A 23,030-nucleotide genomic window follows, 5' to 3' on the forward strand; every position below is an offset into this window, starting at 1 on the left:
AACAATACAAGAAATTATACAAGTCTATCCACAGATCATTCTAAAAATTTAGGAAGGCTGAAATTCTGTTATGTTCTGCTAAACCACCTTCCAGAACAAATGTGTCATAATTTTTAAAAGCATTACTTTTAAAGTTTTTGAAATGGGTACCCCATATTTCACCTCATCACAACAGATAGAAAAATCAGAAATACCTTAATGGTATCTGGAATTAAACAAAGATGCAGCAATTAAAGAACAAAAGCAGGTGTAGGAGGGAATATAATTTAAGCATAAAATATATATATACAACAATTAATCCCTACACCTCCTACTTTTTCCTTGATTACAAAGTAAGCCAGCAATGCTGACAGACATAACTGATCCAGGCCTTCTTGATATGTAGTTTTAATTACTATTTTAAATACAAATTCTGAACAAAGGAAGCTGCTTATACTTCATCAGGTCCATCTAGCTCAATTTTCACTTTTGAAAATTATGGAGGACTTCAAAAGAGCTGCTTGTATGGTTTACATTTATTGATATGTCAATATTAAAAATTAAAATTCATACATTCACTGATGATACTGCTTCTCATGATTGTTTGATCAGATTTTAGTGTTGTATTATTTTTCAACATAGGCTAGCAAATAATTTTGATTTTGCACACCCTGTGGGAGGGTCTTGGGGTCCTAGGACATCCTTTAAGAAACCCGGTCTAGTTTATTATCTATTTTAAATTTACCCAACTGGTTGCCCTGGAATCCTGGGAGTTGTAGTCCTAATAATATGTAGGGCTCTAGGTTGGTAGGGGCTCATCTATACCCACTGGATGCTGCTGTTCTAAATTTCAGATTTCTTTCCATTGGAAATACCAAGAAACTATTTGGTACAAAGCAAATATTCTATCACTTAAGGGGTCCTTGCTGTTCTCCGAGCATAGTTATTTTTTTGCAGATGTTTCATTACCCAAACTGATTATGTTATCTAGTTTCGGTAATAAAATGTCTGCAAGAAAACAACCAAGCTCAGAGAGCACCAGGGATCCTCATTTCAATCCTGAGCTACAAATATTGTTTTATTAGTATTCTATCACTTATACCCTACTCACATCTGAAATCTATTTGATCTTCTATTTGATCTAACTTAGGGGTATCAAACTTGTGTCGTCACAGTGTCATGTGAAATACCATGACTTTTGCCCCCTTCACTAAACTGGGCATGGGCGTGGCCAGTGCGTGGCAAATCCAGCCCACGAGTTTGACACCCCTGCTCTAACTACTTCCTCATGACAGCTAAAAATAAATTTGTAGATTTGTAGACACCTATAAAAATAAGTGTCTACAAATCTGAGTCCTGCAACTTCTCCCCCCAGATCCTGGTTCTCTCTGTTTAAGAGGATACTCACAAGTAAACAAAGCACAGGTAAGTTCTTAGTAAGCAAACCACCATTAAGCAGCAAAATTGCAAAGTTCACAAAATGATTAAAAATAGCATATTTTGCATATGTATAATACAAGTTGATTTAGTGAAAACAGAGATAGTTTAAGATACCATTTGAGAAAAGATTTTAGTTACTACAGTGAATAACATGAACATCATTTAGAATTTGCAGCAACAATAGCTTCAAACAGAAATGGCTTGATGCTTAACTTTGCTTCAATTAGTGCACAATTTGGAAATTAAAATTTCAAATGTGTTTTATTTAGTTATGTACTTATAACATTTATAAATCTTATCTTCTTCCTAGTAGGCTGCTAGAATAATAGGCAATGTACATATCATTAAAATTTCGTACAATACTATGAAATGGAGGAGCAAATATTACAGTATAGTATTTAAGTACATTTATCAGGAGGTTTATTATCTTTATAGCCAATATAATCTCCCTCAGTAGGAAATTCCTCAAGGAAAATGCCACTACCGGAAAACTGTCTTGAATACACACTAATTTATTCTTTCCAAATAGCAGAACATAAAACACACCTTCATATCAGAGGTAATAATTTATGAACATACTCAAATGAAAAATGGTCCTTCAGTTATTTTAGAGTCAAACCATTTTATTTTACTTTTATTTTTTATTATTTTATTTTATTATTTTATATTATTTTATTTTTATTTTATTTTATTATTTTACTACCCATCTTGTTTCAAGGCGACTTTTTAGGGATCTCTTTTTAGGCATCAGTAGGCCAAATTGTGAACTATAAATGGTGCCCAGAAGCAAACATTCATTCCAGTACATCAGGCCTGCACAATATACGGATTTAGGCTGCATGTAGCCCACCAAACAAATTGTTATTGCATTTTTTTAAAAAAATCAATAAATCCACTGCTCCCTCCCCAAACAGTGCTGCCCCCCTCAAGGAACAGGCTGCTGACTTTACTGATTGCTGCCTCAGAAGACCCCTCCACACCTCACTGGCATGATCAGTTCATCACTGCACTGCTCACCTAGTCAACAACCAATCAGCACACCAGCTATTCCTCTGCAGCCTGCAATTATTTTTAATGTGGCCATTTCCCCTCTACAAATTGTGGAGGCCTACAGTACATTATATAAGCCCGCTCCCGAGGACACCCCTGACAAGATACCTAGATTTTAACTAGCCGTTATTTCTCAATACTATTCATGGGCAGCTTGATATACAGAAGGGGTTGCCAACCTTTAGGACCTCAGGGACCATCAAACTCATAATTTTAAATCCCACGGACCAGAGCCCCTGGGAAAATCCCCAAAAGGTCTGCAGGAAAATTCCCTACCCCGTTTTCCTACTGATTGATCATTCTTTATCTGGGATCGCAAGATACCGTCTCCAGCTCCATTCTCAGGGGAGGAGAGAGAGAGAGAGAGATTTTTGGCTTCATGCAAGGAAAGCAGCAGAAGCAGCAGAAGACTTTCTTTCTCTCCCCCAAACTCCACCAGAAATGAGTCTTTGCTGGCGCAGCCTCCTGGAGCAGGATGCTTTGCAGCGTCCCAAAGACTCATTGCCTTGCCTTGCATGCTGCCAAAAGCAGAAGAAGAAAGAAGCGGAAAGAAGTAGCCCAGTGGCCAGGCATGGCACGTGGGGTGAGCGGGGCAAGTTCCCCCCCTCTGCCCTTTCCCCACTCCCCTCACTACCTTGTATTGTTCACAATGCAAGCAACGCAGCCTTATGTTCCCGCGGGCCATGTGAGCAGTGCAGCCTTGTGTGTCCCACGTAGTTTGGATTAATTGCTTGGGGAGTGACAATTCTCTGCAGACCATCAAAATTTTCTCGTGGACCACCAGTGGTCCCTGGCCCACTGGTTGGCAACCACTGATATAGAGTGTATCACAATAATCTAAAATATAATAATGGCCAGAATTTCTATGCCCAAAAGCTGGCACGCCAAATGGAACTTCAGGTGGGACACAAACATTCCTCAACACTCTTGCTGCTTTCCTTTCCTTTCAAAAGAACCAAGATATTAAAAGACACACCCAAACATACCACACATATTTTAAAACAAGTTCAAATTATTTGAGGATTATTGGAGCTACTATGTCTCCCCAATGATATCTGCTCCTCATATCAGGTCTAGCAGAAGAGATTTATTGTAGATTCTTTCTACTGGAGAATCATTGAAGGTTTTTTTTGTTGCTGAAGCTGCACTATGGAACTTCATTCCCCCCAAGGTAAGGCTAGTCCTGACCTTGGAGGCCTTCCAGATGGTCATGAAGATTTTGCTTTGCCATCTGACCTGAGGATAGAAGAGTGATGTAGTACCCGTGAAATGGTTGTACTGTTCATGAATTACTGTATTACATGGGTTTAATTATTTTAATGTTTTGTATTGTTCGCATTCTGTGTTTTTTGATATTGTCTATTTTAATTTATTGTAGTCTATTGTTAATTGTAAGTCATCTGCAGCCACAAATATGAGATGGGCAGTTCTATAAATTGAATGAATGAATAAACAAATAAATAAATGCTATCTGATTAAGAACATTTAATCATTCATTATTTTCTCAATCTCCATGACATCAGTTGAAAAAGAGCAAGGCCAAATGCAACATATGAGACGTACCCTAACATTCCAGATAATCCTTTCTATAACACTACATATACAATAGATGTTAAAAAACATTTATGAGACAAAACAGTTCCTTGTAAAATTTCACACCCCAGAGGTTAAATAACATTCCACAAGTATTGCATCTTTGGGCTGCTCAAGGAAAGGAAAAAGTAAAATCATCTTAAAGTTGACTGTTGATGACTTACACCAATACATATCCATCTACTGTTGCCTCCTGGGTTACTTTTTGAACTTCTCAATCTAGTCTGCAACCCTGGAATTCTCCCACGAGCTGCTCAGAGCATCCAGTAGTGGGAGGTGCTTCAGTCTCTGCTTGTTTAGGCTGGGCTTAATTTGTGGAACGCTCTTTTTCAAAGCAAAATCTTCATGACCATCTGGAAGGCCTCCAAGGTCAGGACTAGCCTTACCTTGGGGGGAATGAAGTTCCATAGTGCAGCTTCAGCAACAAAAAAAACCTTCAATGATTCTCCAGTAGAAAGAATCTACAATAAATCTCTTCTGCTAGACCTGATATGAGGAGCAGATATCATTGGGGAGACATAGTAGCTCCAATAATCCTCAAATAATTTGAACTTGTTTTAAAATATGTGTGGTATGTTTGGGTGTGTCTTTTAATATCTTGGTTCTTTTGAAAGATCTGATGGAGGCTTACTTACATATTCCAGTTCGGCCTTCCCACTATAAATTTTTATGATTCTGTTATAATAATCTCCATTTTGAATATGTGGCTCTTCCTTTTGGATGAGCCTCTGCCCCCAGGACCTTCACAAAGGTTCTCGCAGACCTCGCTGCTCATCTCCGGGGTGTCCCCATATGACTGCAGTGTTACCTCGATGATATCTTAATTTCGTCATCTTCTGTTCATCAAACAGTCATAGATACTCAGACCACATTACACTCCCTACAACTACATGGATTCTCAATCAATTGGGAAAAGAGTCATTTAACACCTTCGACTCGATTAATCCATCTGGGGGCCAGCATAGATACAGTGGAAGGCAAAGTTTTCCTGTCACCAGATAGACAAAACAGCATTCATCAATTAGTTAAGGAGATCAGGGTTCATAGGAGGGTGTCCCTAGCTGATCTATCAAAATTGTTAGGCAAGATGATCTCATGTATATCTATTATTCCTTGGGCCTGGCTCCACACTAGATCCCTCCAGTGGTTCCTGCTCCCGTACCAGCGATCCAGTCGAAGCAACTCCAAATACAAGGTCAAAGTTCCATCACAGGTCCTCATATCTCTCCTCTGGTGGACCAGACCAGCCATAAACAAAGGTTGCCTATTCAAAGAGCCCCACAGACTTACCATCACCACTGATGCCAACCTGATTGGATGGGGAACTCGCTCACAGCCCAAGGTCGCTGGTCCTCCATAGAACGATCGTGCAGCATAAACTGGCTGGAGCTTCGAGCAGTACACCTGGCTCTCCGCAGCTTCCTTCTACAGGTACGCAACCAACACATATTAATATTGACCGACAACGTAACAGCGAAAGCTCACATAAACAAACAGGGGGGAACTCAGTCGAAACACCTCATAAGAGAAGCGGAGTGTTTGTGTCGTTGGGCAGAGAGCAACCTGATTTCCATCAGAGCAGAACACATTTCAGGACTGTCGAATACACAGGCAGATTGGCTAAGCAGGGCCATGATAGATCCATCGGAGTGGCACCTCCATCCGACCCTCTTTCAAGAGGCGGTCAGGACATTTGGGCAGCCAGTGGTAGAACTGTTCGCTTGCCCTCTCAACGCTCAGCTCCTGAGATTTATTTCCAGATACCCCTCGCAAGAAGTGGAGAATTTCAATGTGCTCCGTTGCCGTTGGCTCCTGGGGCTTCTGTACGCATTCCCACCATTTCCACTGATCCCCAAGGTCATCCAGAAGCTGCTCGATGAGAGGGCGGAGCTGCTTCTGGTAGCTCCTTAATGGCCCATACGATTGTGGTTTGCAGACCTCTGCAGTCTATCTGTATCACCACCATGGAGAACTCCGCCAGACAGGGTCTTGTTAACCCAAGGACCCCTTCGACATCCGGACCCTCAATGGTTGCACCTGACTGTCTGGAGGTTGAGCAGAGTCATCTGAAGAGCGAAAAGTTTTCCAACAGAGTTACTGCCACCATCCAAGCTGCCAGACGTCCCTTAACAACTCGCATCTACAATGCCACATGGTCCAGTTTCTGCAAATGGCGTACCAAGTCTCAAATTGATCCCATTTCTCCATCTGTGGCTCAAATCCTAGTGTTCTTACAAGAGGGGCTTGACAGGGGATTATCATCTAATACGTTGAAAAGACAAGTGGTGCCCTTGGCGTCAGTCGTCACTTATGAAGGTCTCCTATCTTTTTCCCATCATCCACGCATAGTGTTTCCTTCGAGGAGCCACAAACTTATGCCGGCCAATGGCTCACTGTTATCCCACTCAGGACCTTAACAACATCCTTCTTGCACTCACTAAGTGCCCTTTCGAGTCTTTGCAATCGTCAAGTCTCCAATATCTGATGTATAAAGTTTTTCTTGTAGCGATCACTTCCACTCGTCGTATTTCGGAACTGGCAGCCTTGTCAATCAGACAAGATCTTTGCGTCTTCCATTCCAACAGGGTTGTCCTTCGTCCCGATCCTATGTTCATACCCAAAGTTAATTCAGCCTTTCACAGGGCACAAGAACTGATACTTCCTAATTTTTGTCCCAGGCCATCCCAAGGGCTGGAACGACAATGGCATCAGCTGGATGTGAGGCGAGTGTTGCAAATATATATTCACTGCACAGCCTCTTTCAGAAAAACTGAAGCTTTATTTGTGTTTTTTCAGCCCAACAATCAGGGATGCAAGGTCTCATCCTCCACAATAGGCCATTGGCTACGGGCCACAATAGCAAAAACGTATCAGACTCAATCACTATAGGTGCCCAGGGACGTAACAGCTCATTCAACAAGGAGCACCGCAACATCAGCAGCATGGGCCATGCAGGCACCAATCACTGACATCTGTCGTGCCGCAACCTGGGCCTCTTCATCGCCTTTCATTACGCATTATAAAATAGATGTGTTTGCATCAGCCGAGGCCTCCTTTGGCAGAAGGGTTCTGCAACAGGTCCACAGGGACCAGGAGGGGATCCCAAGACAGACGGAGTCCCTCCCGTAGGGCAGGCCAAGCTTTGGTATGTCCCACTATTGGATGCTTTGAGCAGCTCATGGTACTTACCTGACACGCCCATTCTCCTTGAGCTGAGAAGAGCATCCAGCCCCACCCTCTTCCATCTGGTGGGCTCCTGTTTCGGCCAACAAATTTTTACCGCATTAAGGGCGAGGGTGTTTGTTTCTCTCGTCTTCGCCAAAACTGGGGAACGCTGGGGAGGAGTCCCGTGGAGGAGGAGGAGCATTCCACAAATTAAGCCCAGCCTAAACAAGCAGAGACTGAAGCACCTCCCACTACTGGATGCTCTGAGCAGCTCAAGGAGAACGGGCGTGTCAGATAAGTACCAACACCCTTTCTCAATTTACTCCCTTATCCAAGTACTAAATTTGTTCAGTTTTCTAGCTCTGCCAAGCTCACATTTTAGTTGCCACCTGCTACTATAGTATCCCAAACGATAAGTACGTTCAGCAAAGCCAACTGGAATACAATCTCCCTATTACATTCCAACATAGAACCACTATTAGGGCAACAAGGCAGTTTCCATTCTTAATTTGGGCATGGATCCAAATAAAGTTCTGCAGATTTCATAATTCTTTGAAGAATCATGCTTATTATAAGCCTATTTACATATTTTGAGTGAATGTAAGATGTCTGGATCAACTTTTAATAATTACAAAAACACAAACATTGGAAAGAGCGGTATTTTCCATTCCAACCTGTCTTTTGTCAACAGCCACAGATATGCTGTCTACATAGAGGGCTGAGGACCTTAGGAGGTAGAGCCCTGACTTTGGAACACTTTTCCTCATGAAACTTGGCTGGCCCAGATATTAGGCTGATTCGTCCTTTATTTTATTGTTTATTTGTTTATCCAGGAAACCAAAGCAACGTAATTATACCTTCTCCTCCAATTTTTCTAATGACAGCTCTCAGAGGAAGACAACTGGCCAAAGTCATCTTGTGCAGTGGTCACCAACTGGTGGGCTGTGAGAAAATTTTGGTGGGCCGCAGAGAAATCTCACCCCCAGAGCACCCCCACAAAGCAATTAATCCAGGCTGTGCAGAAACACAAGGCTGCGCCACCCACACGGCCCGCAGGAACCCTCCCCGCCCACTCACTCCTTACCCAGTAAACTTGCCTGCTAAATTGCTACTTTTCCTTTTTTCCGACCATCATCTGTTCTGTTGTGCCGGGAGATTTAGATCAACTAGGAAGCAGGAAATGGTTGGATTTCTTGCTTTCTAGCTAGTCTTTAGATCTTCGGCTCTGCTTTTAAGCACAGCCAAACCTCCCTTAGGACTGAAGGTTCTATTATTCAGTGCAGACTGACGGCAAGCAAATTTGAGAAACTGAGCTAGCCGATGGCAGATAGATAGATCACTGAATGATTCTGTGAGCAACTCAATCTGCCTGCTTTGCCTGATTTTGGGTAAGAGTTGCTCTATTTTTATAAAAAAAATCAATATTTATATAAATATTTATAATATTTACATACAAGCCATGCCCAGCCAGTCACATGATAACCAAGCCACACCCACAAATTAGGCCATGCCCACAGAACTGGTTAGTGGTCCCTGGGATCTAAAATTATGAGTTTGGTGGTCCCTGAGATCCAAAAGGTTGGCCACCCCTGATCTAGTGGTTTCCATGGCTGACAGTAGACTGTATCTATTTCTGCCCGGTGCTAGTCCAGTATCTCACTCTTTGTATCACATCAGCTTTCTGGCAGCAACTCCAGTGAGATAAATCCTATTTGTCAAGATTTCTGCCTCTCTGATTTATACTGATGGTGTTTAATATACTGGGATGAACAATAATGTATAAAAGCAAATATATATAAAGTTAGGTTGATGACATCCTTCCAATAAATCCTGCTTCTGCCAGCTCCATTGTTTCTTTCCTGGCGCTGTCTGAATCATAGTCTCAGCAGCTGTACTTACATGTAGTCTCCTAGGCAAACTTAGTGGGATAAAGTGATGGCAACCCTGTCAACCACAAGGCACACAATGTAAGAGGCAGTGACTCACAGCACCACTGAATGCTACAAGTTCAAGGCCCTACAGGTTTGTGGGCTGGAGTTTAATCTAAAGGACCCTGAACTGAATCCCATTTCCATCATATCTCCTTATCTAGGCTATATCCAGATTCCTGTACTAACAGTTTGTTTCCCCAGCATCACCTATGGACAGCAGCAATTTAAAAAAAAAACTTCCTTTAGCTTAAACCCCACAATCTGAAGTTCTTACAGCAATTCCCTGCAATAGGTGCTTATTTCTTTGATTTCCATCCTAGATTTCCCATCTGCACGTGTATTTGAGCTTAATTGCTCTACCTGCAACAGAGTTCCTCCCATCATGCTCCCTCTTAGCAAATCCTTTCAGCTACAATGCAACCTGACACGAACACATTCTCACAACCACTTCACCAAGTCTGCAGCCCCACAAGCAGTAACTGAGGTTGTTTTATGTTCCTCAAGGGACAAATGTCTAATTGATTCTCACAATCTGCATCCACTGCTTTCAATTTACTGGTGTCATCAGAGATCCAAGCAGGACAACTAGGTCAATACATAAATCCAGGCTTTACCCAAGATTTCCTTCATGTTTATACTGCATGTTGGATTCCATAATTGTCTGTACTTTGCCCCTATGCCAGCAATCACAGAGTTGAAACAAACTGCTAACTTCAAACACCCCTTTCACCCAACACATGCTACTCTGCTGTATGGTGCACTCATTTCTTTGCCAAGAAAGCACACATCAGTGCCAATTCCTACATTAGGATAAGCCTAATTATCCTCTTTCACAAGCCTATAGTTCTCAAGTCAGTCTGACTGAAACAGGCTTATCTTCATAAATCTAATCTTTGCAAACTCATACCCTGATGACTGAGATCTTCCTTCACTTTCCTGGCCTGCGTGATTGACAATGGAACTTGTATGGATAACCCTGAAAGCTCAACAGGCAGGTCTTCTCGCTCAACATGCTTGCCCTAAGCATGCATAGAGGATGTTTGTTTCATCACACTTTTCCTTGTCTCTGAAGCATCAAACATGGATATAAAAAATCCAAGTGCATCATCAACAAGTGTGAATTCTCTTCTTCCTCCTATTCTGCACCATCTGCTCTATAATTCTCATCTATTTAATGGATATAGAAATTAATTACAGCAGAAAATTCCATTCCTAATATTTGGATTAAACAGGTGCCAAACATTCAGCACTTTAGTCAGAGCAATATGCAGATGGTGCACGTGGTACCTGTGCTATACAGTTTTGCACAGACACGTAGGTAAATAAATTCTGCAACAATTCCCAATGACAAATTGGGCTCACACAAGATATTCAAACATGCTTAATTAAATCCAATTTATGTATTTACGGAACATTCTAATCTCAAACAAATGAAGCATATTAATGTGATAACATAACCTGCTAAGACAATTGTGGGATTTCCACACTACGCTGAGCCACAGAATATTTTATCCTGCTTAGCATGTTGTGTGAACCATAATTAACCTGAAGGAGACATGTGGGCCATCTAGCCTTAGGAGAGAGGACCAGCAGTCATTCCAACCTCCACCTGAAATTTCCTTACCTTGTGAGCATCGACTGTCTCTCGGTCCACAGAAGGACTGCTGGTGTCAACTGGCCCATTAGATGGCATTGTGGGGAAACTGGGGCAGAGGCAGCTGCTACAAATTTTTGCTTCTGGGGTTTAACTTACAGAAGATTCCAAACTTTACCCCAAACTGAAAAGGGATAATGGAAAAGCAGCCAAGGCAATAATCCAATGCCCCCCTCTGTTGATGGTTCTGCTCTGGTTTTCCTGCCACCTGCAACAGGAAAAGAGAAAGACGAAGGTGAGGCCCAGGCACACAATGCATGCACAGAAAGTCACTTTTGAGGGCCTCTCCCCACTTGCAGGCAATCATTAACAAGCCACAGCCTTGACTCAGCCAAGCTGGGCCCCCGGTTCTTCAGCCCATACAGTCTCAGCTCAGCAACAGAAGGTACACCCTCCTCTTTCAACTTCCCCCAGTCCAGAAACCTTCCCCCTCCCTCCCAACCATACTTCCCTTTCCCTGCACAGCTGCACCTGTTGCTACAGGCGATGTTACAAACCCAGAACAAGCCTTCTTGTTGCAGCCTCCTCTGGAGAGAACTCCTACAACCTCTTTTGAGGAACGAAGCAAGTGCCAACATGGTGGGGAAGAAAGGGAAGAGAATAAAACGGGTGGAACTGCACTCCAACAGAACTTTCATCTTGTGTGCCAGGCGCAAGCAGTGGAGCTTTCAGAAAGTCCCTCTCCCCAGATCCCCGGCAAACAAACACAAAAAGAGTCAGTGCACAAGATAAGCTAGCTTACCACAGCACACATAAGAGGCCCTCAGTTTATGTCTTGTGGTAACTTTGCTTTTTGCCAAACAAACTAGGCAATAGTCTAGCACCAAAGAGGCAACAATTCTGGCACATGCCTAAGATTGCATCACACATAGCCACCGGGCACCCTCTGCTTCAAGTGGTCCACTTTTATTGGAATCTGCCTGAGTTTAGATCCCTCCTGCCTCCTAAGAAAGTTCCCTTGATTTGATTGCCTCTGTGTAAGTGGAGATTCTGCTCTTTGCCATATCTAAGACTCATCCTCCCAGGAAACATGCATCTACAACCCTTTCTCTAACACTTCTGCAGCAAATTATACCAACACCCAGTAATACAGAGATTAGAACATTCACACATATTGCTTGATGACACTGAAATATCTCATGTTTTCCAACCTGCACTCATTGTTACTCAATACACTTCGATGCTATAAACTATCAAGGAAATTCCTCCTCTCTGAAATGCCATTGTGTGCAAACAGAACTGTAAGATTCAACATTTAATCAAAGGAAATGTTGAAGCTACACAGGTGGTCCTTGACCTCCGCAATATTTACCTTTGCCTTCCCAGACTGCTCTTTAGCACATGTTCACAATTTGTCTACTTGACAGTACTATGAACATGGGCATCTGTGGACCATGGTTAGCAGCCAGCTGCCTTCCAGCTAAAGCTGATGACGGGCAGGGAGGAAAGGAGGGCGCCTTATTACAAGAAAGAGAACAACATTAGCCAAGGTTTTCCCAGCCAAAGGATTTGTCTCTTCCTTCTAGGAGTCTATTTTAGTGGCATCTGAAACATGCTTTCTCTAAAACACACACAAACTAATACGCCCATCTATGTGCACACACACTTTTCCAGGGTCCATTGCATATTTTGCCTCTTCCTCCATGTGCCTATTTCATGCAAAAGAGCAGCATGGATCCCTCCCAACAGTTTCCTGTTATTATCAACTTTTTATTAATTTTCATCAAAATGTAAGTTATAAAGTAAACTAAAAAGTAATGGAAAACTAGGGGAAGGAGAAAAAAAGGGGGGAAATGTGGGGTGGGAATAGGCAAGGGAAAAAAGACATTGACTTCCAACTCTCTTTGGCATGGTAGAAGTTAATAACATTACAACCTCAATTTTTTATTTTTATGCAACAGTAAATACTAGCTACTTCCATAACAACAAATCTATCTAATCAACAAAAACAAAATTAAAAATTCTATTTTTTTCCTATAAAATTCTACACCATCTATAAATACAGTCTATAGGCCCTCCATCCACCGAGCCATAGAAGGACCAAGGCCACCAAAGCTGCATTATTGCTTCAGTAGGAAACACAGCAGCAGCTAAGTCCCTCTATGCTACAGGAAAGATCCAAAGAGAATAATCATTCACTCATCTACTCTTTTGAAAGTGCAACACCTTTTTATAAAACGGGCATAAATAAAGAAGCAGCCCTTATCTGTTCTGGAGGAGTTACCATTTCCCCTCCCTCAGCCCAATTGCCATCATAGTGAAAGTGCAGATTTCACCCCTGGAAAAAGCAGCAGAGCTGCTACTGATCTCCACCCAACAAGAAGTGCTAAAAATAATCAGGCACAGATCAATCCTGTAAAGAAAGAGAAGGCTGGACAGAAGAGGTCAGGTCCACCCAGAAACTCTTCCCAGAGAACCCTTCTGTGGGCCCTGCTGCCAACCACCCATTAGCAAGAAAGGAGATGCTTGCTGTCCCATCCTATAGCTGCCTTTAAGTAGCATTGGAGCTGATAGCAAGCCTCAAAATCTTACCACGCTTCTTTCTCTTCTGGACTGCTCTGCCTGCTCCTTGCTGTCTGCAGTGCGGTATTCTCCCAGAATCTAAAAACAGTTCTGTCAAAAACCCCTCTTGCCTAGCCATGGTCTTCTTCCCACTCCTGCTCACTCACCAAAACCCACTCACCAGAGCCTGCGTAAGAGGAGGGGCTGTTGCCCAGACAGCTCAGCTTAGTGAGCTGGAGTAGGGAAGGGCTCCTTCACTGCACGACTTGCTCCCACACAGAAGACACCTTGCCAATCACTTTAAAGCAGGCTCTAAGGACATGGAAGGGACATGCAGGAGGAGCATGCCCGGCTGTTCTAGCTGCAGAGGCTGCACAAGACTATTTATTTTTATCAGCCACATGGAAAGCAGAAAGTGCTTGACAGGCCCTTGCACCTGCTAGCTCTCCCCCAACCGCTCTCTGGTTGCCAACTAAGACAGAGAGGCTCAAAAGCAAGGCAACTGATCATTCAGGTTCCACTGAGAGAGCCTGCTAAGAACTTTGCCCATTGAACACAGAACAAGTGACATTTTTAGTACTTAACAGAGTTTGTTTTATACACAGAAATGCCTTCTCATAGGTAAGCCAACATACTCAGTGGGGTACTGTGGTGAGAAAGTGCAGAAGAATGCAGCTTTGGGATACGTTCAGTGCCTGAGTGACTGTGATTGCAGAGTGAAATCATGTACCTGCTCCTTCCATTAAATGAATTAATAATAGCGTTTTCACGTTCTAGTATTGTTCATGACTGAATAGCACCACGGAAGTCAGAAAGTGAGGAAAATGTTCAAGCAGAGGCACGTTTTCTTCTTCTGTGATGTTCACGCTACTATGCACTGATGTTTCAATGGAAAAATTTCTATACAAGGCTACTTGCGTTTATAATTTAAAGGGACCAGTTTTTATTTCTGCTGGTAAAAAAACCTTTTTGCAAATGCAATCTATTTTATACATTGAATAAGGCTTCCTACTAGAAAGTATGCATTAAATTGAAGCCATTCTTATTATAGTTCTAATAAGTGAAATATATATTACAGCTGTTTGATGAGAGTTACAGTATTATTGTTACTGTTATTGTGCATCTACAGGTATGGGCATGCTTACATGCCCAGCACAATGTCAAAATGAGCATCTGCACTTGGTAGATTGCTTAGTCTAAAACAGCAAGGCAAAATGGATGCTGCTAGGATAGGCAAACACACACACACCTGGATCCAGCACCCTTACTGGAAATGTGAAACACTAGGATTTTGAGGGCACTGTAGGAGAGACAATGGTCACAAAAAATAAAAACACATCTGGTAGCAGCTTTTCCAGATAACAATGTTATTAAAATGCATTAGATCATCAGATGCTGCTCACAAACATTTATGCCTCTCAAGAAAAGCTCTAAGTTGGAAAAGGTGCTGCTACCAGACTCCTCCTAGGTTCTTGACGTAATGGTTGAAAACAAAACAGACACAATATCCCCTTCTTAAGTCACCCAAAGGAGCAAAAATAGTGGCACCAGCAATCCATAGCAAGAAACAAATTAAAAACCTTGTCTGATGCAACTTTGGCATTGAAGCAAACATGATTTCAATCCTGCTGAGAGGACAAGTAAGACAGGTTCAAAGAGGGGCCAATTCTTATCACTTCCCTTCAGCACTAAAAATTTGGAAGTAACTAACCCTGACCTAAAGATTCCTTTTAGCTATGGTGTCATACTTCGTCTTTTCGAACTCCATTCTCTTTTTAAAGCCATCAAACCAAGTGCATAACACATTTTATGGCATGGTAGAATATACTGTTAATTATATAAGGGGTGAAGAAATACTCATTCTTTTGACCCATCATAAATCTATTGCCCCTTCATCAAGACTTGAGAAATAAGCACTCAACCTAAGGGACCTCTCCCAAATTATCTAGTGCAGCCAAATATCTTCAACCAGTCTTGATTTTATGGTCGCCTGATGTGCATCCGGTAACAAATAGCTTTTCAAGCCACAAATGGACCCAGAATATGTGCAGCTGTGCTAATCCGTCTAAGTAGAAAAGTGGGAAAGGATACTCTGGCAGTTCTGAGCACCAGAAACACCAAGATAGGCCTTTTTTTATCAATTTCTGATGGGAATATGTATACAAATGTTCAGGTTGTGGTTGGCATTTAATTATTTCAACCTTCTCTATTGGCCATGGTTTAACAAACAGGGCAGGTTTAAAAATATTTGCAGGACAAAAATGTTATTGTTCAGCTTTCATCAATATAATCTGTAAACTCCCTATAAAAGCATTTGGTTAAACATTTTGAAAACTTGGAACTTTGTTCCATATGCTATTTTTACTTTTGTTCTCTTTACCATTTGAGTTGTTTCCTTCAACCTTTCTCTCCCAACTTTCAAACTTTAGAATAACCAAGGGGATTTAAATCACCTTATTAACTGTTACATAGGCTACATCCACCACATTTTACTGCAGGGTCCGTGTCAAAACACACACTATCCAGTACATGTCAAATCCGAATCAAGTGTGCTCAACAGGTCATTCCTTGTTAGGCTTTCAAAAGTCATTTGTGGGGTAGATTTATCCAGGCCTAGCTCAATGGTACTGCCCACACTGGCAAAGAACCATTTCCACACAGGCCATTTGGGGAGAAGAGCCTTTTATTTTTCGAATTTAGAAACTGCCCATCTCCCTCACAGTGGGATGACTCCAAAGGTTGCAGAAATACATTGGTCTGTAAAGGATGTTTATGCACTCCTTAATTAGGCCCAACAGGATTTGAGCATGCTGCATCCCCTGGGAACCTGAGCTGAATGTTATTTAAAAAAAAATACATGACAGTAGCAGCAGCAGCATGAAGCCAGATCCTTCAGCAGAGGTATGAGGTACTAGAAAGATAGACATGTTAGGTACCCATGTATTCTCTCAGACAGCTTTTTAACTTACCTTGTAAAATAACAGCAAAGGCAGTGAGAGATAATTTTTTTAATGCTGCAAACAGAAGCTGCAGTTGTACCTGGCAGCTTGAATCACCAAATTGTCTCTGGACCACATGAGACTCGAAATGTGTTGAATCCCCTCAATAAGTAACACCAAAAAACAAAAGAGAGGAGGAAGGTGAGGAGGAAAATCAAGTATAAAACCTAGTATAATTTGATTGCTTATTGTATCCTATGACTATCATTAAGTGATGTACCTTATGATTCTTGCCAAATGTATCTTTTCTTTTATGTATACTGAGAGTATTTGCACCAAGACAAGTTCCTTGTTTGTCCAACCACACTTGGCCAATAAAGAATTCTATTCTATTCTATTCTATTCTATTCTATTCTATTCTATTCTATTCTATTCTATTCTATTTTATCAGTCTGCTGAAGCCCACAACTCCTCGAAAGAGTCTGAATTGTAAGGAAAAAGCCATATAATTCCCTTCTTGTTCAGAGTTTCAAAGGGAGGGAAAGGTTTCCCCACCCACCCACCCAGCCTATCCTCCAGAAACTGTCAATTATCACAAACTCTCCTTGAAGATGACAGGAAGCAGAAAATGTGAACCAGTGAGCACTATAAGAGCTGCAACAAAACTTTACAGGGAAGTAAAAAGATCTCAGGAAGGAAAGCGAATCTATGCATCCCAGGATAATGTTGCAGGGTGACCCAGAATGTTTAGAGAGAAGTTCCTGTGGATGGGCTCCAGCATGAGTCCAAAAGCTTGAAAAACTAAACCTCTGCTCCAGGTGACCGACCCAGATGGGATCCTGCTAAAAAGGTTTCCTTTCCCTTCTTCATCCAAATTCCACCTCCTGCCAATTGCTGTTCCTGTTGGAGGATACAGCTGCGTCATGACACATGGTCCTTTTATATACAAACGAAATGAGTGGGCATCTACTCCATATTTCTGCAATTAGAACGATCGGATTAGATATGAGATGCTCTTGAAAAGGACTTCATTTTGAGAATCCAGAATCAACTGCCAATTGTTTTCAAATTCAGAAGTAAATTTATTTTCAGATGTGAAACTCTGTAGGATAAGTATGTCTCTCAGAGGAAGCCAGGAATCATGGCTCCTTCAGCTCCAGTCAGAAGCAAAACAGCATGGGGACAAAACCATGGGGAGCAAGGGCCCTGTGGACCCTTGCAAGAAACAGACATGGCCGCTTTATGGAAGGCAAGATATAGACTTCACATGGCAAAATAATAAATTTGTGAAACTTCTTCTCATAGAACATGAAGGTTGCTTGTGACAAGCATGGACAAGTGCTAGCAGCTAGATAAAAGTAAAGGAGTAGGAGCAGAACCAACTGACTTCACATAATTCATCCATAAGATGTAGTGCATGTACAGTTTTTATCTGTACAGTTGAGCCATTAAGAAGCCCATCTCAGTTCATCCCCTTTTCATCCCAGCCTAGGCTGAGGATCACAAAATCATCCGGAGGAAGAGCAGCAATAACTCTGAGGAATGACAACCAGCGTAGATTGACTTGTCCTGCAAGAAGGTGACTCACAACTCAATAAAAGAAAGCCCACTCTTACCAGTGAAGAGTAGAAAAACTGTCTGCTGATAGACAAAAGGCAGCCATTCATCCTGACGCAGAGAACAGGTAAAACAAAGCGGAAGTGACTCGTCTACAGCATATCATGTGCTGTGAAAAGCCACTGCCTGTATTTTAAAAGATGACCCATTATTGCAGCTCAGTCTTTCTTTCCCCTCCTGCTTTCGTGAGTCAGAGATGAATATCTCACACTGAGCAGAATACAGAGAACTCCCATACGACAGTGCTGAAGAGCCAGCCACAGCAGTTCAGAGGAAGTCACATACCCTCTTCTGCAGGCAATGCACTCTGCTAATAAGAATTAAGAAAATTCTGTCAGTGGAGGTCCTAGCTCAATCCTCCCATGGGCAGTCTTGTCGAGCTAAGGGGCATCGTTACCTCCAACTTGCTGAGTACGAGACCTGCCCAAAGCAAGAGCAATATGACAGGGAGGTAGTGCCACACAAGTCTCTGGGATGGGTAGACACAACCATCTTGTTATTGCTCCTGATATATACTGTATGTGTAATACATTTACTGCTACAACCAATTAAAAATGTTGACTCTATCCTGAGAAACCAATTTGATTAACTGCAATTATCTGTGATCCACTACTAAGACAAACATCACAAAGGCTGTATGTCCCTTTCTGGTACAAAAAAGCATACCTTTGCAATGTGGTTCCCTCTCACCAAGTAAGACAGCGCCCCTCCAAATTAGTAGAATACACCCCCACCCACCCACCCCGGAATAAAAAGGCAGGCAAAATGTTCTGGAGATATAGCAAGAAAAAAGAGCCTAGCAGAGACAAAAGGTAGCAAGTTGGGCATATTGTGGCAAGCTACTTTTTTGTCAAATTAATAAAATGTGCATTCTGATCACACACAAAATCTGTCCTGCTACATGTTCATACTCAATATTGCAACACGGGTACAAAAGGAATGGAGTTTGCGTTGCAACACACATTTCATTGTTTGCTTCTATGTGGATGTCCATGGCAGCAAGTCAAGTTACTCCAGGATTTGGTATCCAGCATGATACATACCATATTTTCAGGAAGTCTGGGAGTGGTGAAGACAAGATACATACATACACATACTTTTTCATAGCCAAATTGCCCCTAGAAGCATCTGCTCTCAAGTACTGAAGAATAACAATGGCAATTGTAACTATAAAATTTCTGAGGAAAACTTACAGCACAGTTCATTGTTATATTGTTTTAATGATTTTTTAAAATTCATTGGTGTTGTAGGCTACCCAGAATTGCTTAAGATGGGAGTCAAATAAATAAATACATACATACATACAATAAAGTCTTTCCAAATCTTGTGTGGACGATGCTTGAGAATGTATAAGCCTCTCTTTGTCCCCCTTTATTTATTTTCATCATATAACTGGTTTCATGTAGGAAAAAGGAGTTTTCCTACTGCAGCTTCCAAAAAGGAACATCCGGCACTCCAAATAACAATGTGGGTCATGGCATTTCTGAAGCAAACAAGCTTTCTAATGTCATGCTCAAGGATTCCAACGTATTCACCGAGCAAACTTTATACAACCTCATTTGATTAGCAACATTTACCCATCTTCTATTTACTGTTGTTCCTGCATTGTTCATGCATTAGAGTATCCAGCCAGACCAAAAACCTGAGATTTGAATTGATTACTTCCAAAATCAAATCAGGTACTTCACCAAACATAGTTTTAAAGTACAGACAGCATAATTTTCTTCTGTGCCCACTTGCGTGATATAATGTTCTTGTCTCCTTTTTAAATAATATTCTGGATAAACATTTCTTAGTTTGTTATTCTCTCATAAGAAAGTGCTAACTATTATGATCAAGAAATTATATTAGAATTGCAGGATAAACAATTTAAATGGAAATTAAATGACTAAGAAATTAGCTAGCAAGTCATACCCAGATGTTAACTTATCTGGTTAAGATCTTGCCCTAAAATTGGTGCAAATCAAGTTTCTGTATGTTCATTTCCCTTCAAGCAATGTGACCATAAGATTAATCTTAATCATCAGACTGTTGCAAGCAGATGTTTACATCAGATTTTTATATTTTGTTAGAGATGGTGCCAAACTGTACTCTGTCCTCAGCACATTTTTTTATTTGAAAGAATAAATGGCCTCTCCATGACATTATTAAATGTGGAAATTTAAAGGCCTCATTAGGACTGAAGTCATAACTACAAACATCCTTTGATCCCTGAGTCAATTTCCTTGCTCTGTACTACTCAACTTCAGTTCCAATAGAAGAAAACATCTGTAGTGCACGGTTGAGTTATGGACTTCCTGGTGCTTTCTGAACTTGGTTGTTTGTTTACAAACATATCATTACCCAACTAGGGAACATCATCTCTTTTGCAACTTCAGCCCAGGATGCCTCCAGAATCCTTTCTCAAGAACGACTGCTCTGGATGGGAAGAAGTCAGAGTCAGAGCAGGGCTGTCACAGCCTGTCTGCTCACTGCCTACTTGGAGCTGAGAAACACTCTGTAAAGATTTGTGAAAATACTCTATCCCCTCCCCCCAACACACACACACACACACACACACACACACACACACACACACACACACACACACACATGCACTTTTCAGATGAGATCTATTTTGAGTGAACTTCACAGTAAAAATAACCAAGCATCCAATGCCTGTAAGGGCCAAAGGCACAGATTGTTCACGACACTGGAGAATTCTGCATGTTCTCCCATGGAAAGGCAGACCTCCCTGGGGGCTTCAATCATTGCAAGCCACTGGAGGAAGAGAGAATAGCAGTTTTCGCCCTCCAAGTTTGCAAGGCAGGACTGAAACGTAGCAATTTGCCAAGTTTCTAAATGCAAACATTCCTTTTGTATATCTCTCCCCACCCCTTCCCCTCCTTTCTCATGACAATCAAATTTGGTTCCCTCTGAAACATGAAGAAATTTAGAGATTATCTAACCAAGAGGCAGCCTCACCCCAGAATCTAATCCTGCTTTCCTTGAAGGGGTGGGGATAAAAAGCCCCTCTCCCAAATCTTTACCACCAGAGTTACTCTAGACAAGCCACATCATTTATCCTCTCAAATGTTTTTAGAAGTCTAATTGGAAGGAAAAAAGACTCCTGTGAGGATGTTTCCAGCTGACCCAACATGTGAGGGGTTATTGAGTACCTTCCCCCTCACTAAAAGCCCCAGCTCACAAAAGGTCATCCCCCTCTCCCATTATTGTCCAAACCTTTCAAAAGCACTCAATTGGCTTTGAGGTTTCTAGTGATAAACTACCCTCATTCCAAACTAGAAAGGAAAGAAGCTCAAGATAGGTAGGCAGAAATGACAGACCTTTCCTGGTCACATCAGGCGTGGCAAAACAGCCAGCAGGCAGAAAATTTGGGGGTTTCCACCAGGAACAGGAATAGGTCTATATGTAGGCTGTTGGTATTAAGAAAGTCACAAATAGCATACATAAAGCAAGAAATGTTATTTCACTCTGTGCATGGAGCAAACATGGGCTTTAGAAGTTGGCCAGGTCATTCTAGATGGAGCATAATCCAGCCAAAGCAAAATCCAGATATTTTAGACTGATCCATTTCCCACACACACACAACTGCCTTCCGTTCTGGAACATCTCTACCAAGTAACATGCTCTGGATCCAAATAGTCATGATCTAGAAGTATGCACAGAAGAAGCATATGTGCTGTAATCTGTGTACAGACCAACCTATACTTCCTGATTCTTGCATGGATCCATATCAGGGGTGGGATTCAAATTTTTTAACAACTGGTTCTGTGGGCGTGACTTGGTGGTCATGTTATTGGCTGAGCGTGGCCAACTCAATATCACTCACATCAAGGCATGCATCTCTTTGCCTGGTCTTTCATGACTGTGGGGATGCTGCAACAGTTTTAGTGTGAAAAATGGTCATAAGTCACGTTTTTCAGTGCCATTGTAACTTTGAATGGTCACTCCACACAAGCAAAGTACCAGCAAAGGAGGGAGAAAAAACTCCAGAGAAGTTCCAGAGACAGGAAGTCTTGTCCTGCCAAGAATGTAATTAGTCTTAATGGAGAGACAGTTTCTGTAAGCAACACCAGAATGTTTCCTTCCTGCCTTCCTTACAGGTTTAGGCCAGCAATTTCTTCTAACAACCGGTTCTCCGAACTGCTTAGAGTGTTAACAACCGGTTCTAGCGAATAGATGCGAACTGGTAGAATCCCACCCCTGATCCATATGTAACACTTATTATGCTATTTTGTTTCAGAGTATGTATTATATAGACTGCAGAAAGAGAATAAAGTAACCCAGAGAAATAAACCCATGAGATAAGAAAAAAGGAAATGTAGCTAAATCTAGCTGACACCGATATCATTCACTGTATTTTTTCATACATTTTAGTCCTTGAAAGCCATTCTTGTTTCCACCACATCTATACATCATTTCCTATACCCTTTGTTCTTTAAATTTGGAACTTCTTTCTTTCTCAGAATCTCACCCACTTCATCTAACTACAGCTTTTTTCAGTCTTCCACTTTATTATGACACTCTTTGTATGTTTTACAATATGATCCTCATTCATTCTCTTTAATGGTCAAACCGTCTCAGTGTATATTTTTTTGTATTCAATCCACATACATTCAGGGATGGGATTCTACCTGGTCGGGCAGGTTCTATAGAACCGGTTGTTATGATTCTGCGCAGTTCTGAGAACCGGCAAATTGTGCCACTGGCTGGCCCCTCCCCTCCCCGCCCACTCACTCCTTACCTGGCATGCATGCCATCCAACTTGCCTGCCTTGTGCCTTCGCCTAGTTTTTGGTAAGTTGCTATTTTTCCTTTTTTTCCACCATTAGCTAGAAAGCAGGAAATAGTTGGATTTCTTGCTTTCTAGCTAATATAAAAGCAGAGCTGAACCTTAGGACTGAAGCTTCTATTTTCAAGTGCAGGCAAATAGATTGCAGAATGGTAGATCTCTGAGTGAATCTGTGATTCTGGGAAGCAACTCAATCTACCTGCCTGCTTTGCCTGACTTTGAGTAAAAGTTGCTCTTTTTTAAAAATAAAAAATTCAATATTTACATACATGGTGTGTGTTAGTTAATTTTGCGAATTTGCTTGCAAGCAAATTTTATGTGACAGACTCAGGCAATAGATTGCAGAAAAATAGATCTCTGAGTGAA

General features: G+C 41.6%; 1 protein-coding gene across 8 annotated transcripts in view; it reads right to left on the minus strand.

Annotated features, from left to right (window-relative positions):
• The window catches only part of DNMT3A (DNA methyltransferase 3 alpha), a 124,530-nt gene that overhangs the window by 96,575 nt on the left and 4,925 nt on the right, over positions 1-23,030 (minus strand). For 7 of the 8 annotated variants that reach the window (XM_087929038.1, XM_087929022.1, XM_087929041.1 and 4 more), the window contains exon 2: positions 10,783-11,020. In XM_087929038.1, the coding sequence (XP_087785164.1) occupies positions 10,783-10,851 (69 nt within the window). In that variant the 5' untranslated portion in view covers positions 10,852-11,020. Of the gene's footprint in view, positions 1-10,782; positions 11,021-13,495; positions 13,514-23,030 lie in introns of those variants that run through there. The other variant, XM_087929016.1, reaches the window with a different exon arrangement.

This window comes from Pseudonaja textilis, chromosome 1 (genome assembly GCF_049901715.1).
Source record: "Pseudonaja textilis isolate UNSWEBS1 chromosome 1, rPseTex1.2, whole genome shotgun sequence".
Taxonomy (NCBI): Eukaryota; Metazoa; Chordata; class Lepidosauria; order Squamata; family Elapidae; genus Pseudonaja; species Pseudonaja textilis.